Source organism: Furipterus horrens, unplaced genomic scaffold (genome assembly GCF_987537825.1).
Source record: "Furipterus horrens unplaced genomic scaffold, mFurHor1.1.pri manual_scaffold_3, whole genome shotgun sequence".
In the NCBI taxonomy this organism is placed as follows: Eukaryota; Metazoa; Chordata; class Mammalia; order Chiroptera; family Furipteridae; genus Furipterus; species Furipterus horrens.
In genome coordinates this window covers 146,828,517-146,844,696 of record NW_028327173.1, presented here as the reverse complement: position 1 = coordinate 146,844,696, position 16,180 = coordinate 146,828,517, and the positions used below count along the sequence as shown (strand labels likewise).

The 16,180-nt window shown below is 40.2% G+C and overlaps 1 protein-coding gene across 1 annotated transcript in view; it reads right to left on the bottom strand.

Annotated features, from left to right (window-relative positions):
* Positions 1-16,180, bottom strand: part of EIF2AK4 (eukaryotic translation initiation factor 2 alpha kinase 4) — a 92,284-nt gene that overhangs the window by 68,361 nt on the left and 7,743 nt on the right. Inside the window, exons 2-4 of the mRNA XM_090270397.1 lie at positions 12,362-12,474; positions 9,184-9,286; positions 1,788-1,940 (exon numbers count right to left, since the gene is read on the bottom strand). Of these exons, the coding sequence (XP_090126523.1) occupies positions 1,788-1,940; positions 9,184-9,286; positions 12,362-12,474 (369 nt within the window). The remainder of the gene's footprint in view (positions 1-1,787; positions 1,941-9,183; positions 9,287-12,361; positions 12,475-16,180) is intronic.

Genomic DNA, 16,180 nt, shown 5'->3' with positions numbered 1-16,180 from the left:
GGTAAACACAAAACTGTCAAGATGGCAGAGATCATGACAGAGGTTCCCAGTGATGCAACTGACCAGCCAGCAAATATCTGATCTAATGGATTAGCAGATAGGAAATCTTTCTGAGGCACAGTTCAGAGCTTTAGTTATAAGAATGCTTACAGACCTAACAGCAGATCTTAAACAAGACGTGGAAGGAATGAAGGCTAGTCCTGCTGAAATGAGCAAAAACACATACGAAATAAGTGGTGAGGGAAAGAAAACCTGGGATCAAATCAACAAATCAGAACATAGGGAAGGAACAAACTGTCAACCAGTGCAGAAAGAGGAAATGAAAAGCGAGGAAAATGAGGAGAGACTCAGAAACCTATGGGATAGCTATAAGCAAGCGAACATCTCAATCATAGCATTGCCAGAAGGTGAAGAAGAACTAGAAACTGAAAAATTATGTGAAAAAATAATGAAACAGAACTTCCCTAACTCAGGGAAGGAAATAGACTTACAGGTCCAGGAAGCACAGAGAGTTCCAAAACAACTGGACCCAGGGAGAACCACACCAAGACACATTGTCATCAAAATGTCAAAAATTAAGGATAAAGAGAATCTTAAAAGCAGTAAGAGAGAAGAGAATTATGTACAAAGGGGTCCCAATAAGACTATCAGCTGATTTCTCAAAAGAAACTCTGCAGGCAAGAAGGGACTGGCAAGAAATATCCAAAGTAATGAAAAGCAAAAACCTACAACCACGATTACTCTATCCAGCGAAGCTGTCATTCAGAATAGAAGGGCAGAGAAAGTGCTTCCAGGACAAAGTAAAACTGAAGGAGTTCATCAGATCTAAACCACTATTATGTGAAATGTTAAAGGGACTTGTGTAGGAGAAGGAGGATCAAAATTATGAACATTAAAATGAAAACTGTATCATAATAACCAATGAGAGAAGCTAGGGAATCGAAACAAAGACAAACTAAGTCAGCAACGAGAGTGGAAAAAGAATTATAGGTATGGGGAACATATTGGGTGGAGGTCAGCAGGGAGTGGGAGGGGGGAAAGGGAGGGAGATGGTACAGGAATTAAGAAGCATAGTAGGAGAGAGTGGAGTAGACAGGAAGATGTTGAGAAGGTGCACAACCAATGGGCATGGACTAGGGTGGGGGACAACTGGAGGGAGGGAGGATCACTGGGATGAGGGGAACAAAGGGAAAGAAATTGGGACAACTGTAACAGCATAATCAATAAAGCATATTAAAAATTGTTTTAAAAAGAAAGCAAAAAATAATAATAAAAATAAAATCAGTAAACATATCCTTAGGTAAGGATTAAAAAAATGAAGTAAATAAATAACACAGCTGTGTATATCCTTATGCAAATAAAGAAAAATTACAAATGGTTAGCAAACATAAAAAAAGTTCAATATCTGCCCTTTTGCTTCTCATTAGGGCATGAGACACTTGTTCTACAGAGGGAAGAAGAAATGGCCTCTAAAACTCAGTGAGTTCCTGCACAGCTTTACAAAGTGCACAAAGATCACAAGAAACTTGGTTAGACTGCCTTCTTTTTTCTTTTCTTTTATTTAAAGAACTGGACTAGGGGTTCTAGGGGCAGCACTGATGTTCGTTGAGAGGGAACTGCTCATAGAATTTCTCAGTTATTCTCAGGGCCAGTCCTCTTACATGAATGCACAGTTCTTGAATCAAATATGAGCAAAACTGAAATACAGATAGATGCGTAGGTGGAGACAGAACCCACAGAAGCTCACGGTCATCTGGGCTGGCTGCCCACAGTGATAAGGGTCTCACCTCCTGCTCCTCTTTCCGCTTGGCCTCTAATAGCCTCTGCTGCTCCTCCTGAGCCCGCCTTTCCAGCATTTCTTCATGAAAAGACTTGGGAGGGGGCTTGTTATGCTCGCTGAGAAATGACTGCACGTGGTAAGCCAGTTCAAATATCATCACCTAAACAAGTAGATGAAAATCAACCACAAATGGTCAAATAATGGGAAGACAGGGCACAAAGGAGAGACTATAGGAAAACAAGCCATCAGCCACTTACAATAGTGATATTCATTTTGCTGTGACACGTTCTGAATGAAGAATGTGATGTAATCAGAGCAGGAAAAGGCTCTCACAGGCCTCATCTCATCGTGTTGCCATCAAGACAAATCACTAGATAAATAAAAAGCTTCACTTGTCTTTTGTGGTCCTAGTCTATTTATCAACATTTTATGTATAATAAATCTGATAAAGTATTTTTCTGTACAAATAGTTTGATAAAATGTTTAAGACTGCATAAAAGTAAAAAACTACCTTCCTAACTAGCAAGCCTTATCTACATGATGACAGCTGAACAGACAACAATCATTGTTAACATCAGAGCTTTCAGCTGTCCACACCACATACTGAAAATAACTCTACTGGGGGTTGGAAAGCAGATATTTAAAGCCTTCATTATCTTCCTGCTAGTAATAGGCCAGGAGGAAGCTAATCAATACCAAGAAAGCACTTCATTTCCACTTAGGGAGGCATTCAGACAGTACCAGAAGGGAAAAGGCCCCTTCTCAGACAGTCCTTATGTGACCACAGGAAGCCACTTCCCCTGCTCCTCGGAGTCATAAATCACACTGGGGTTGGTAAATCAAAGAAGAGGGTTTCTGGGACCCCACAGTGACTGACTACCCCAATCCCTAAGAGGTTAATAGTGCCAAGCTTCTTCTGCACATGAGGACCCCCACACTGAGATTTCTTGTTCCTCAATTATACAGTAAAGCCGCTTAAAAATTCTTATTTCCATTATATGTTTAACACATTTTCTGAAGGGACTTACCACAGTGGTAAATAGTAATCAAAGTCATGGTACACAAGAATATAAAGTTAACTGACAGTGTTTACCTTTTTCTTAGGAAATAAATGCAAATAAACCACAGCTATTGTTGGGGGAAATCAATATATTTTTTATTTTACCAGAAGCTGTGGCCGTCACTGGATATACGTTGATTTACGGTTGAGAAACACTAGTCTAAAATCTAAGAGGCAAGTTCTTTTAAGAAAAGCTCGGAAAAGTAGGCAGTCTCTATTATGTCAAAGAGAAACCACTTCTATACCAGAAAGGAGCAAGGGGGCAAGTGGTAGAGGGCCTTTCTTTTGCCAATCTGTTTAATTTACTAGCTTATTCTATACAAACAAATCTGATAAAATATATAGTAGCTGATGAAAATAAGAACTACTTTAAAAACTGGCAATTTCCCCTCTCTCCCCCCATATCTAAATGGGTCATTGTCTTGCTACCCTCAAGCTTCTGCTCAAATGTCACCTTACCAGAGACCCTCCTGACCTTATTTACGACAGCCAATCTCACAATATACATCCATGTTAGTCAGAGCTCTCCAGAGAAACTGTGTGCGTGTGTGCGTGCATGCATTTATGGAGAGAGGGAGAGAGAGAGATATTGATTTAAGGAATTGATTTGTGTGAATATAGAGTTATAGAGCCTGGCAAGTCCAGAATCTGCAGGGTAGGCTGGCAGTAAAGAGTTAATGTTGCAGTTCAAGTCAAAGGCCCCCCATCTCCTGACAATTTCCTCTTCTTCTAGGGAGGCCAGTCTTCTTCTATTAAAGCCCTCAACTGATTGATGAGACCTTACCCACGCTTTGGAGAGTAATCAGCTTAACTGAAAGTCTACAGATTTAAATGTTAATCTCATCTAAAAAACTACCTACACAAAAATATATAGAATAATGTTTGGCCACATATCTGGCTACTGTGGCCTAGCCAAGTTCAAACATAGTATTAAGCATCACAACATCTATTTGAACAGTTAAAATAAAAAAGTGCCAACATCAAATGCTGACAAGGATGTGAAGAAACTGGACCACTCACATATTGCTGATGGGACTATACAGTATTATCATCAATCTGGAAAAGTTTGGCATTTTTTTAGAAAACTGAACATGCAATTACCATACACCCACAGTTTCACTCCTGGGCATTTGTTTCAGATAAATAAAAACTCAGTTCACATAAAAATCTGTACATAAATGTTTATAAGAGCTTTATTTTTAATAGCCACAAACTGGAAACAGTCCAGATTTTTTTCACCTTGGGGAAAATAAACAAATAGTGGTCCCATGAAATACTATACCACAGAATACCAGGAATAAAAATCAGGAATAAAAATTAAGAAGATTTGATACATCTAACAATCTGTATGAATCTACAGTGAATTATGCTGAGTTAAAAGAAAGCCAATTTCAAAGGTTATATACTGTATGATTGTACTTAAATAATTTCCTTGAAATGAGAAGATTATAGAGCTGGAGAACAGATTAGTGGTTGTCAGGTGTCAATGAGAGGGTGCAGGTGGGTGTAAGGGGGTGGCTATTAAAGGGCAACATGAGAAATCCTTATGGTGACGGAACTATTCTGTATCTGACCATCAATGCTAATATCCTGATTATGATACTGTATTATAGTTTTGCAAAATGTTACCTCTGGGGCAAACTAAGTAAAGGGTACATGGGATCTCTCAGTATTATTTCTTACAAATGCATGTGAATCTACAATTAACTCAAAATAAAAAGTGTAATTAAAAATAAATTTTTAAAAAGGCAGCAATAGCAAAAATAAATGAGTGGGTCTATATTAAATTAGAAAGTTTCTCCACAGCAAAAGAAGCCATCAATAAAATGAAAAGGCAACCTATAGACAGGAGAAAATATTTGCAAATCATGTATCTGATATGGGTTAATATCCAAAGTATATAAAAAACTCATACAACTCAAAAGCAAAAACACAAACAATCCAATTTTTTAAAAATGGGCAGAGGAGCCCTGGCCAAGTGGCTCAGTTGGTCAGAACACGTCCCTATACACCAAGACTGCAGGTTTGATCCCCAGTCAGGGCACATAAAAGAACCAACTGTAGGCTCCGCCCCTTAAACGTAACAGGAGCAACAGCTCTACCTAAGACACAGAGGCACACACACAGAGGAGACTTCCGGCCAAGATGGAGGCCTAGACTGACACTCTCCATCTCCCTCCACAACTAAGAAGGAATACAACTACTGCAAAACCAGAAATAACCAGAATTTCCAGAAAATAAATGGAAGTCCAATGTATGAAGTTATAAGAAGTGGTGCTCATTTGGATGGGTAGCAGGGGCAAAGCCAGGGTGGAGAGGTCAAGCTGTGTTGGCGGCGGCAGCTGTAGTGACAGTGGTAGGACAGCGGTAAGCACAGACACCCGTACTTAAGGGGAGACGAGAAGCGCCTGGGGAGTATCCTGGCTGTAGACCAAACCCATCAACTTGCTATTCCAACGCTGGGGAAGGCAGATCCCCATTGCCTTCAACTGTGAGGCCCAGAGGGCATGGGATGGAGGAGGAGGCTCCCGGTCTCTCAGCGGAAAGTGAACAGCAGGAATCCATCTTGGACTCCCACCCCCACACAAAATGCCACAGCGTGGTGAGAAGGGTCGCCTGGTTGTGATAAGTGCATGGGGCTCCACCCCTATAGCGTAGGAGGTGGGACAGCCCCGCCCAGGAAGGAAAGGTAAACACAAAACTGTTAGGATGGCAGAGATCATGATAGAGATCCCGGTGATGCAGCTGACCAGACAGCAAATATCTAATCTAACAAAGCAGCAGATAGGAAATGTTTCTGAGGCACAGTTCAGAGCTTTAGTTATATGAATGCTTACAGACCTAACAGCAGATCTTAAACAAGACGTGGAAGGAATGAAGGCTAGTCCTGCTGAAATGAACAAAAACACATATGAAATAAGTGGTGAGGGAAAGAAAACCTGGGATCAAATCAACAAATCAGAGCATAGGGAAGGAACAAACTGTCAACCAGTGCAGAAAGAGGAAATGAAAAGTGAAGAAAATGAGGAGAGACTCAGAAACCTATGGGATAGCTATAAGCAAGCGAACATCTCAATCATAGCTGCCAGAAGGTGAAAAACTAGAAATTGAAAAATTATGTGAAAAAATAATGAAGGAGAACTTCCCTAACTTAGGGAAGGAAATAGACTTACAGGTCCAGGAAGCACAGAGAGTTCCAAAACAACTGGACCCAGGGAGAACCACACCAAGACACATTGTCATCAAAATGTCAAAAATTAAGGATAAAGAGAATCTTAAAAGCAGTAAGAGAGAAGAGAATTATGTACGAAGGGGTCCCAATAAGACTATCAGCTGATTTCTCAAAAGAAACCCTGCAGGTAAGAAGGGACTGGCAAGAAATATTCAAAGTAATGAAAAGCAAAAACCTACAGCCACGAATACTCTTTTCAGTGAAAATGTCATTAGGAATAGAAGGGCAGCAAAAGTGCTTCCAGGACAAAGTAAAACTGAAGGAGTTCATTAGATCCAAACCACTGTTATATGAAATGTTAGAGGGACTTGTGTAGGAGAAGGAGGATCAAAATTACGAACATTAAAATGAAAACTGTATCACCACCACGAACAAGAGAAACTAGGGAATCAAAACAAAGACAAACCAAGTAGGCAACGAGAGTGGGAAAAGAATCACAGGTATGGGGAACATATTGGGGGGAGGTCGGCTGGGAGGGGGATGGGGGAAAAGGGAGGGAGATGGTACAGGAACTAAGAAGCATAGAAGGAGGGAGTGGAGTAGACAGGAAGATATTGAGAAGAACTATATGCTCAACCAATGGGCATGGACTAAGGGTGGGGACAACTGGAGGGAGGGGGGTTTCTGGGTGGAGGGGAACAAAGGGAAAAGAAATTGGGACAACTATAACAGCATAATCAATAAAACATATTAAAAAAAATCAATCAATGATTGCATCAATAAATGGAACAACAAAACAATGTTTCTTCTCTCGCTCTCTCACCCTCCCTTCCCCTAAAATCAATCAATTAAGAAAATAATAATAAGGGCAGAGGAACTCAAGAGACATTTTTCTAATGATGACATACAAATGGCCAACAGGTATATGAAAAAATGCTCAACATCACCCATCATCAGGGAAATGCAAATCAAAACCTCAATGAGGTATCACCTCATACCTCTTAGGATGGCTATGATCAAAAAGACAACTAACAAATGTTGGCAAGGATGTAGAGAAAAGGAACCCTTGCGCACTGTTGGTGGGAATGTAAACTGGTCCATCCACAATGGAAACCAGTATGGTAGAACTACCATAACATGCAGCAATCCCACTTCTCAGTATATATCCAAAGGAAATGAAAAGGGAATCTTGAAGAGACATGTTCACTACCATGTTACTGCTGCATTATTTACGATAGCCAAGACATGAAAACAACCTAAGTGCCTATCAACAAAATGACTGAATAAAGATGGGGAATATACATAAAATGGAATATTATTCAGCCATGAGAAAGGACATCCTGCTGGGCCTTGAGGGCATTATGCTAAGACGTACGTCAGACAGAAAAAGATAACTAATGTAGGATAGCACTTTGATGTGGAATCTAAAAAAGCGAAGTTCATAGTATCAGAGACTAGAATAGTGGTTACCAGGGGGTGAGGGAATAGGTGAGATATTAGTCAAAGGGTACAAATTTCTAGTTATAAAATGGGTAACTTCCAGGGACCTAATGTGCAACACAGTGATTATAGTTAATAATACTGTATTATAAAAAATAGAGCAAAATTTTTCCCCAAAAGTATCATAATTCATGAATTCAAGAAACCAGAGGATTCTATAGCTGAATTTTCAACACAACTCCATATTATTTCTCAGTTAAACATGAGAGTCCCCTTACACTAGGAAGAACTTTGGAATAATCCTGAAGGCCTGTTTTTTTTGAGGGGGAGTGGGTCTGGGCTGTTCTACAATCACTGGCTGCACCTCAACAATCACTGAAGTCTGTGGTTACAGCAACTTATGTGGGCAAAATTTTTATGGGCAAAACTTTTTATGGCCAAAAAGCACCTCACGGTTCACACTGTTACTCACTCTGTTGTAGAATGCAAATAAAAAACTGTCCAGGCGCTTTACTAGGGTCTGACAGAGACAGAGACCTAGGGCTAGTCTAACTATTCTCAGTTTTTACAGGATGGAACAGTTAGGCCTAGGCAAAAACACTGAGTAATTTTATTTTTTAATATACTATTATATTTTTTTAATACTCACCTGAGGATATGTTTATTGATTTTAGAGACAGGAAGGAAGAGAAAGAGAAACATTGATTAGTTGCCTCCTGTATGCTCCCCAACCAGGGATTGAACTCACAACCATTTTTTAGTGTATAGTGACACTCCAACCAACTGAGCCACCCGGCCTGGGCAAAAAACATCTAGTGATTTTACACAAAAGTGAGGGTTATGTGTAAAGGGAGTTGGTCTGACCTAAGAGGCACCTTAAGAAGTTACCTAGCCATAGATGGTGTGGCTCAGTTGGTTGGACCATCATCCCATAAACTGATGGGTCCCCGGTTTGATTCCTGGTCAGGGCACATGCCTACGTTGTGGTTCGGTCTGCGGGCAGAGCATGAATGAGAGGCAGTCGATCAATGCTCTCTCTAGCATCTGTGTTTCTCTTACCCTCTCTCCCTCCTTTCCCGTCTCTCTAAAAGCAATGAGCATGTCCTCGGGTGAGAATTGAAAAAACTAAAAATAGGTTACCTAGTCTAGCCCTCCAGAGACAGTCATGTCACCCAAGGGAGAAACGGATAGACCCTGATGTGTGGAGGATTAAGAAAGAATTAGCACTGAACTAAGTGCAAATGCTCAGCTAGAGAAGAGACACTGAAGATTAAAGCATTTGCGAAATACTGACAAGGGAAACAATTAGTTCTTCTGATATGGAAAGAGGAGAAGTGGCCAAGTTTGGTTAGAAATCACTTGTCTGTAAATACTTTCCAATAATATAAAGGTTCAAATCAAGATCAAGTCATGATGCTAGGTCCAAAGTGTGTAAGAAGTATGACCAGATTCATATGAATTGTTTTTGGAAAGATTCTTAAGCATTAATAATACCATCTATTACACTTTACAATTTGTAATCCTGTAATACTGTAAATACTGTAAATTAAAGAAATACAAATTGCAATGTTCTCTGTTGTAAGTATCAATAAGAAACAACACATTCTAGTCAAAATTGGATTTAAGGTACAATGGAAAAACTTTTAAGCCAAAGAAAGGGAGAAAGCAAACACTGGTGAACATGTTGAGATTTTTACTGTCCTCTTACAATTCCAGTTAAACAAATCTTACCTCTCCACAATGCTTTTTAGCCACTTCATCCAGGTGGGATTTTAATGAATTAACACTTTCATTTGACAGGCCTTTGGCATTCTTTAACTCTATTTCAGGCACTCTGGAAAAGAAAGAAAAAAAAAGGGGGGAGTTACTCTAGACACTGTAGCCTGTTTGCACTAATATTTTCTAAGTTCCAAGGGATTTCATAGAGAACTCGTTGGTAAATCTCTCTATAACCCCAGCAACATTTCCCCCATCTCGAAAGGATTTCAGCTATACTCAGTTGACACAGTGCTTGCCATGGATTTACCTGCAGGCTGCGGGGAGTAAGTGGGCTGGCCAGTAGTCAGTGTGGCCTGTCAGGGGCCTTGCTCTCCAAGATGATAAGACCTATTGGGGCTTGATCCCAGTATCTCCCCAACTCCTCTGTCTCTGATTTCAGCTTTACAATCTGATTAAAATTTTCCACATCAACTACTATTTTACTGCCTTAAAAACAAATCACTCTAGCTCTGTGTGTGATTCCAGTCTAGTAACGTAACCATGCACTCCCTTGTATGGTAATGCTCAACCTTGGCTTGCCCCCAATATCAATTAACCCACCTCTGACAGCTCACCCACAAGAGGGCAAGTGCTTTGCTCTAGTTGGTGAGCTTTGGCATAAAGCAGAAAAAGAAAAACGAGGCCACATGGAGCCACGATGATGCAGCTAGTGCTCCCACAACATGCTGTGTCCAGGCACTCACTCTGATTATAAATGAGGTGGAAAAATGCTCGCTCACTCATGTGTAAATCCAGGGCTGCAAACGCTGCCTCTTGCAAAGATGCCTAACTCATACTCCTCTTCATCCTTAATAGAGCACAACTAAGACTCAACACCCTCTGCCCAAGGAAAGTACACAGCCAGCCCTCAGGCTTCTTTTTATTCCCAACCAATAAACATCCAATAACAATTCACTGGGATTAAGTAGGGTTTATTTGATTTTACTGAACAGAAAATGACTCTCCACTTCCTACCAAGCATTGCTGAGTAATCTGAGTACTACTCATTACGTATGAGTTCTCTCAATGCTTCAGTTATAATAGGTTGCTACAATCATTATCCACTTGGATAGATGGAAATCTCAGAGAAAGTACTTTATATATATGAGAAAAAGAATAAAATTATCACATAGCCCTGAGTCTATGCATGGTCTGTCTAATTCATGTTTCTCTCACAGTGGCATCAAAGACTATTTTGCAGAAAAGGAAGATTCCTGCACCATATCATCTGAAAGGACAGGAATGTTCCTCCAAGTGAAAACTTACATAATTATTATTTTTAAAAATTAAGCAATTATATGGCAGTTTTAACAGAATGCTGAAAACTTCAACTACAATGCTAATTAAATTTTTAAAAAACTCTCCAATGTTCTCTTTATGCCCTTGCTACATAATTCCTAATTTTATGTAGTCGATATAATAATGTTTACTTTCTTACTCTTTATAAGCATTCCCATGTTGTTTTAATTCTCACCCAAGGATATATTTATTTATTTCAGAGAGTGAGGGAGGGAGGAAGGAAGCAAGGGAGGGGGAGGGGGAAACATCAATATGAGAGAGAAACATCAATCGGTTGCCTCTTATAGGCACCCTGACCAGGGACTGAACCTGCAACCTAGGTATGTGCCTTGACCAGGAATAGAACTTGCAACCTTTTGGTGTACAACATGACACTCCAACCAACTGAGCCACATGGCCAGGATTCCTTGTTGTTTTTCAAAAAGACCATCCCATAACATTTTTACCAAGTGGACACATCAAGATTCACCTGAATAGTTCTCAATCAGGGTGACTCTGTCTCCCTGGGGACATCTGTCAATGTCAAGAGGGCAGATAAGCTCCATGCCCCTTCTATATTCCTTGCCTATGCATCTCTTCGAGGTGGCTGTTCCTAAGTTGTATCTTTATAACAAACTGGCAATAGTAAGTAAAGTGCCTTCCTGAGTTCTGTGAGCTTGTTCTAGCAAATTATTGAACCTGAGGAGGGGGTTGTGGGAAGCTACAAATTTATAGCCAATTGATCAGAAATACTGGTACTTGCAATTGGCATTTGAAGCCTTGTGGGATTAAGCCTTAACCTATGGGGTCTGCAATAACTAAGAATAAATTGTATTAGAAGTGAATTGAACTGTTGGATACTCAGTGTCAGAAGACTCAACCTATGTTGTGTCAGGAAAAATAAAACCTAGAGAGGCAGTGTCTTACTCTCCTTTCACAAATTTACCTGTCCTTTAATCAATTCATTAATTAACTGTTGGTATACCTACTTATCTACTGTGGGCACAGTGTTGTGAGCAAAAGAGGGTTACTAACTTCAGGAGCTCACCTTGACCTATCTATGTTTTCATATCCTCCATCACCTCTTAGGATAACAAATTCCATAAGTTTACCACCCTCTGTGTAAGACAGTGCTGCATTTTATTTGTGACTGTCCTTCACTGGTTCCCTGAACAATAACATCATCCAGGCCAATCTGCTTTTTGATGGGGAATGTCTGGGGGAAAGATTACATGAAATATACAAGATAATTCAGAAAGAGAATCCTCGAGTCCTGATTGCTAATGCTTTTGCTCTATCAGTGGTTCTCAACTAGAGGTGGTATCACCTTCAGGGGGAGTTTGGAAATAAGTGAGGTTTTACGGTTCTCTCGTTGGCTGGAGAACACTAATGGCATTAGTGGGTAGGGTCCAGGGATGCTACGTTCCTTCCGAGGTGACTCTAAATCCTCCTTTACTCTCGAGAGTAAAGTCCCATTTGGCTCAGAAGGCTACTCCAAGTCCTAAGGCTGATCATCCTTTAAAACTACATACACAAGTTACCACACCTTTATACTTTTCTTCTAGATTGTTCCTCTTCTCAGTTTATGAAGAATTAAACAAATGAAAGTTAATACATCAGAAGACGCAAACAATTAGTCATGGAGCAAATTATTAGTATTTGTACTGACTATTCTACAACTAGAAGCAGATTTAACATGAGACAGGTTTTATGAAAATGTCTATTGCTGGTAGTTTTAATAAAATACAGGTGACAGGAAATAAAATTTTAAAGGAACAGTGACTGGAAGGAGAGAATATCATTGATTCCAACTTGTTTCCATGTGGTCAAAACAGAACTGAAATCATATCACAGCTATTTATAATGTACTCACACATCTGGGTAGGTTGGTGGGCATTTAACCCTCAAATCCACTTTTACATACACTTCTTCACCAGCCAGGCCCTGGGGGTACAGAACTAAATTGATTTCAGGTGGCTCTTTGACCTAAAAGAGAAAAAGAAAAAGATTATTAGTCTTTAACTCAAGAGAGCCAATCATTAATGATTAAGAAAATGATCTTAGTTCAAAAGTTCTACTTTTTAAAAATTTTATTTATTTATTTATTTTTAGAGAGAGGGGAAAGGAGAAAGAGAGGGAGAGAAACATCATTGTGTGGTTGTCTCTCACTTGCGCCCCCAACTGGGGACCTGACATGCAACCTAGTCATGTGCCCTGACTGGGAATCGAACCAGCAACACTTGGCTCGCAGGCCAACACTCAATCCACTGAGCCACCATGGCGAAAAAGTTCTACTTTTTAAATATTACATGTAATATATCTGATACAGCATTTGGTCATATTTTCTTAAAGCATAGTTTAAAAATAAAACCTATGTGAGAGAGAATACATTTTCCTTTTCAAAGTAATCTAAGGAATGAACAAAAATGTTCCATGTAGCTTCCATTCACTCAGATGTTACTGAGTGTGATTATGTCTGGGTGCTGGGAGTACAGAGGTAACTTCAGACAGACACAGATCCAACTACATGATACAAACTAGAAACAAATGAATTCTTTCCAAAAGTGGTGAGTGCTGTGAAGAAAATCTGGCAGAGTAATGGAACACAGTGGTGGGGAGAAGATATTAGGTAAGAGAATATTTCACTTAAGAGTTGAATACTGAGAATATTAAGTAAAAACCTTGACATGTAAATCTGAGAGCTCATCTAAAATTGTTTTATGATTTCAACTAACTGCTTTTCACTAAATAACTAAATACTCTCTTGTTCATTACTGAAGTAAGTACACGTTTTCCAAAAAAATATTTGAGGTGGTTTATATTATCTATATATCACGAGGAAAGGGAGGCTGAGGGAAGAAACACACACTCATATGGTCCAGGCACTCTACCAACTCTGGTGCTGTCTTCCGTTTATAGACAGAGCAGCTCAGGCTCAGAGAGTTTCTGTTTCTTGCCTACAGATATACAGTGACAAGGCTGGAATTAAAATTCAACTTTGACTTCTAAACCTGTGTCTTTTTTCATCAGCCAATCCTGAGTTGCTGTAACTGAGTTGTTGCCTTAACTTTGTCTTAGACTGTCCAGACAGAGCAAAAAGAGATTACGTGACATGATTTCACATTACACACACACACCCACACAAACATACAAAACTTCAAAAAAATTCTTTTAGGGGCAACAAAGTACTTCACAACACTAAACTCTAGCAGAAATTTATAACACGAACCTTACATGTGATACCCTAAATTACATGATAAAGTTCTCATCAACTATGTATATAAAATATATAAGCTCAGTTGTTATATGGCCTTATAATAATCCTTGATAGCAGCTGTTGTAAGGCTTCAGGAAAGCACAATTCTGTGAACGTGGTCCTGGGGAGGGTTAAGCATACGTGATCCATGAGGCCTTCCACCCAACCATTCACCCACCACACCTCGTCACCCATGCATATTGAGTGCTGACTCTGTCAGACACTGTTAACACAGAAGTGAGAAAACAGACGTGCCTCTAGCTGTCATGGAATTTCGGACCTGGTGGAAGAAACCAAACAATACATATGTAAGTACAAGTTTAGAAAGTGTTATTGAAGAGATGGTGCAAAGCACCTGAAGGGTGATAGAATAAGCCATCCCAAAATATGCCACTTTGGCGTAAGGATTATTTTGAGCTAAAGGTGCTTGAGAACAGCAGGTATATGAAGTGCACTTGGACCTCTTTTCTTCCTGAAAGCAGGGGATAAAACTCCCACATGAAAGATGCCCCCCCCCATACCAAGAAGGAAGAAACATTCTTACCACCAGAGACAAGGAGCTGAGGCCAGGAGAACTCTGTACATACGGACCTTATTAAACTAACTCTTATCTGCCTTTAGTCTCCCCATATATTTTAGTTGCTTTTCCACAACTGCCTCTTTGTTCAACCTACTACATAAACACTTAAGGCCCAGCCACTTCTTTGGGCCTTCATTTTCCTATGGGGCTTCCTATGTACAGGTAATAATCTGTCCTAAGAGGATAGAGGTAAAGTTTTGCCTCCCTTACACTCCACTTAGAGAGAACGCCTGGTGGCAGTTGGGAGGGAACATGCTGGGATGTGGTCACGAGGGAGGACCTATTTGCATGGTTGCACTTAAACTGAGACAAGCCAGAGACTGAGCATTCCACCCAAGAGAGGAGCATGTAAAGAGACTCAGAGCGAGGAAGACTGGTGTGTTCCAAACAGCAAAAGGAGACCAGTGTCTGGGAACAGGAGACAGACGGGAGGCCAGGTGAGGCAAGTGTGATAGGGAATGGCTAGATCACAGAGGGCCTTGCCAGCCAGGTAAAATGTTTGTCAGGGTTTTAAGATGGCTGAGTAAAGAATAAACAGGGAAGAGTAAGAGAAGAAGTCAAAAGCCAGTAAAACATACAGCTTGTGTTGGTGGTAAAGGAGAGAGAAAAAGGTGGATTTAAGGTAAAGCTGACTGGGCCTCAAGGAAGGAAAACTAAAGGAAAGTGTCTTATCACAGATGCTCGTTCAGACTGAGTAGGATGAGATCAGACAGCATCCAGTGCTGGGGTAACGCAGGGACTGCAGGTGATAACAAGAGTGGGCTCTGTGGGCACTGAATGCAAATCCTAGTGTGATGAGGAGCAAATGCCAGGTGAGGAAGAGGACACAGAAGACTAGATACACAACTCCCCAAGGAGCTTTGGGTTTGGGTATTAGGGAGGACAGAGAATGGGGCCATAGACAGGTGGATGTGAAATCAAAGCAGGAATTTCTTTTGCTCTGTTTTGAAGATGGAAGATGGTAGAGCATGTGAAGAAGTTGGTGGTAATGTTACGGAAGAGTGGGCAAGAGACAAAATTAGGATCTGAGGTAGAAAAGGCAAGAGGGCAAAAGGTGACGGATTCTGGGCATGGCAGAGACAAACCGGGCTTTGGTGTCTGATAGGAGATGTGGATTGTCTTCTGGAATGACAGAAGAACACGAGAAAAAAAAGCAGGTAGATCCTGGTCAGTTTCCTCTGAGTCACCTTAAACAGAAAAGGGTGAGACTGAACAGGGCTCCAGGCCTCCTGGTCCCCCTCCAATCAGGGGAGGCCAATTGTTATTTGCTTTATATATTAGGGAGACTTCAGCATAAGAAGCATTTTAGTTGCTAAAAAGAAAGGGACAGATATTGCCTTGACCAGTATCCTTAAATAGCCTCTCTTTTAGAAAAACTTATTATGGAAATTTGCAAACAAAAGCTGATTATGACACAATGACCACCATGTACCTGCCAGACAGTTTCAACAATTACCAATTTATGGCCAGTCTTGTGTATCTATATGTTGTCCTTACCTCCAAACACCACCTTGGATTATTCTGAAGTAAATCCTGCCAATTATCTTTGCTGTTATTGTTATTCATTTTCTAACAACAATCCAGTGAAGCAAAGAGGCCATACATCTCCATTTTAGAAATGTAAAAACTGAGAGAAAGGCTAATTAGATGGATTCAAACAAAATTTTACTGGTGTTTTCTTCTTACTATATAAATCTTTACAGGATTTCTCATCTCATAGGCCACAAATTTTGGAGAGACATTATGATCGCCAACTCAAAATTTGTCAAGAAAATACCTTTTTGTTCCTGCTTCACTTTGCAAGATACAGAATATTTTAGTGCCAAAAGTAGGAGGAAGAACAAAAATAGAGTAGA